At 51.7% G+C, this 2,230-nt stretch overlaps 1 protein-coding gene across 1 annotated transcript; it reads left to right on the top strand.

Annotated features, from left to right (window-relative positions):
• Positions 1–130: 130 nt before the first annotated feature.
• On the top strand, positions 131–2,230 carry LOC118340557 (heterogeneous nuclear ribonucleoprotein Q-like; the record flags this gene model as incomplete). Its single annotated transcript, XM_035678610.1, is given in 8 exon segments — positions 131–290; positions 382–603; positions 687–863; positions 971–1,106; positions 1,202–1,407; positions 1,617–1,766; positions 1,846–1,967; positions 2,040–2,230. Coding segments are annotated over 7 exon segments (1,177 nt in total), but the record flags the coding sequence as incomplete, so codon positions are not given.

The raw sequence follows: 2,230 nt of genomic DNA, 5'->3' as shown, positions 1-2,230 counted from the left end.
ATACTATTATTATTATTGTTGTTATTGTTATTATTATTATTATTATTATTATTATCCCTCTGCTACAGATCAATGTTGTTATTGTTGTTATTATTCCCCTGCTACAGATCAATATTGTTGTTGTTATTGTTGTTGTTGTTGTTATTGATGAGTCGTGGTTGTGCTCCTCAGGTCTGGTGGCTCACAGTGACCTGGACGAACGAGCCATTGAAGCTCTGAAGGAGTTCAATGAGGAGGGGGCTCTGCAGGTGCTGGTGCAGTTCAAAGAGAGCGACCTGTCACACGTGCAGGTAAAACCCCTGAACGCCTCAGACAGCCTGCGTTCTTTAAGGTACTGACCCGGGACAGTCGGTGAATCTAAAGCGTGTTTGTTTGTTCCAGAACAAAAGTGCCTTTCTGTGTGGGGTGATGAAGACCTACAGGCAGAGGGAGAAACAAGGGACGAAGGTGTCAGACTCCACTAAAGGACCCGATGAGGCTAAAATCAAAGAACTCCTGGACAGAACCAACTACACGCTGGACGTCACAACGGGCCAGAGAAAGTATGGCGGGCCCCCACCTGAGTCCGTGTACTCGGGCGCCCAGCCCAACGTGGGAACAGAGGTATGACGGGACGTGTGGGTCTATGAAGGTGTTTCCCAACAGGCCGAGAGCTGCTGGGTTTAACTGTTTGTGTTTTCTCGTAGATCTTTGTTGGGAAGATTCCTCGCGACCTGTTTGAAGACGAGCTGGTTCCTCTGTTTGAGAAGGCCGGTCCTATCTGGGACCTGCGGCTGATGATGGACCCACTGAGCGGCCTCAACAGGGGATACGCCTTCGTCACCTTCTGCACTAAAGAGGCGGCCAACGAGGCGGTGAAGCTGGTGAGTGTGTCAGGACACGCAGCGTTTGTGTTGGACTGTAACTGTCTGTGACCTGCCTTCATAATAACTGTGGTGTGTGTGTGTGTGTGTGTGTGTTCCTCGTGCAGTGTAATAACCATGAGATCCGCCCCGGTAAGCACATCGGGGTTTGTATATCTGTGGCCAACAACAGGCTGTTCGTCGGCTCCATTCCCAAGAGTAAAACCAAGGAGCAGATAGTGGAAGAGTTCGGTAAAGTCACAGGTGAAAACATCTCGTTCAGTGTTCATTCACGTCATAGTTCACCTGTTGTTCTCTGTTACGACCCGATCAATAATCTGATGAACGTCTGCGTACAGAGGGCCTCAGCGATGTCATACTCTACCACCAACCCGATGACAAGAAGAAGAACCGAGGCTTCTGCTTCCTGGAGTACGAAGACCACAAAACGGCCGCTCAGGCTCGCCGCCGGCTAATGAGCGGCAAGGTGAAGGTTTGGGGCAACGTGGTGACGGTGGAGTGGGCGGATCCCATCGAAGATCCCGACCCAGAGGTCATGGCCAAGGTGAGCTTCACCCGTCACAGTGTCAGGGTCGTCCTGAGGGCCTTTACAGTGTTCATCCCATGTTCTCTTATAAAGTCTCACTGTACAGGGGAACAACTTTGTAACTGTGTTCAGTGATTGGATCAGTATCTGCAGGTCCCTTCCTGCTGCCTGTTTAACACGAACATGTTCAGGTGTAATGGAGATCGTCTGTATCTGTGTCCTCGCAGGTGAAGGTTTTATTTGTGAGGAACCTCGCCAACGGTGTCACAGAGGAGATCCTGGAGACGTCCTTTAGTCAGTTTGGAAAACTGGAGCGAGTGAAGAAGCTCAAAGACTATGCTTTCATTCACTTTGAGGAGCGGGACGGAGCAGTGAAGGTACTGAAGGCAGCTCTTCATGTAGTGCAGCTGGCTTTAAAGGCAGGGGTGTTAAACGTGTCGGACTCTGTTTCCTCAGGCATTGGACGAAATGAACGGCGCCGAGCTGGAGGGCGAGCCCATTGAGATAGTTTTTGCCAAACCACCCGATCAGAAACGGAAGGAGCGTAAAGCCCAGAGACAAGCAGCCAAGACACAAATGTAAGAGCCGTCTGTCCACAGTCCAACCCGCTGGTTCTGTCTCCATCTTCACTGCTCGCCTTCTCTCTGCAGGTACGACGACTATTACTACTACCCTCCCCCCCCCCACATGCCTCCTCCCGTCCGGGGCCGGGGCAGAGGCGGCAACCGGGGCGGCTACTCGTACCCCCCCGACTACTACGGCTACGATGACTACTACGACTACTACGGCTACGACTATCACAACTACCGCGGCGGCTACGACGACCCGTACTACGGCTACG

The sequence above is a fragment of the Morone saxatilis genome, unplaced genomic scaffold, assembly GCF_004916995.1.
Source record: "Morone saxatilis isolate NCDOM2014 unplaced genomic scaffold, NCSU_SB_2.0 Contig7, whole genome shotgun sequence".
In the NCBI taxonomy this organism is placed as follows: domain Eukaryota; kingdom Metazoa; phylum Chordata; class Actinopteri; family Moronidae; genus Morone; species Morone saxatilis.
The sequence above is the reverse complement of the archived record's forward strand: the minus strand, read 5'-3'. Positions and strand labels throughout refer to the sequence as shown.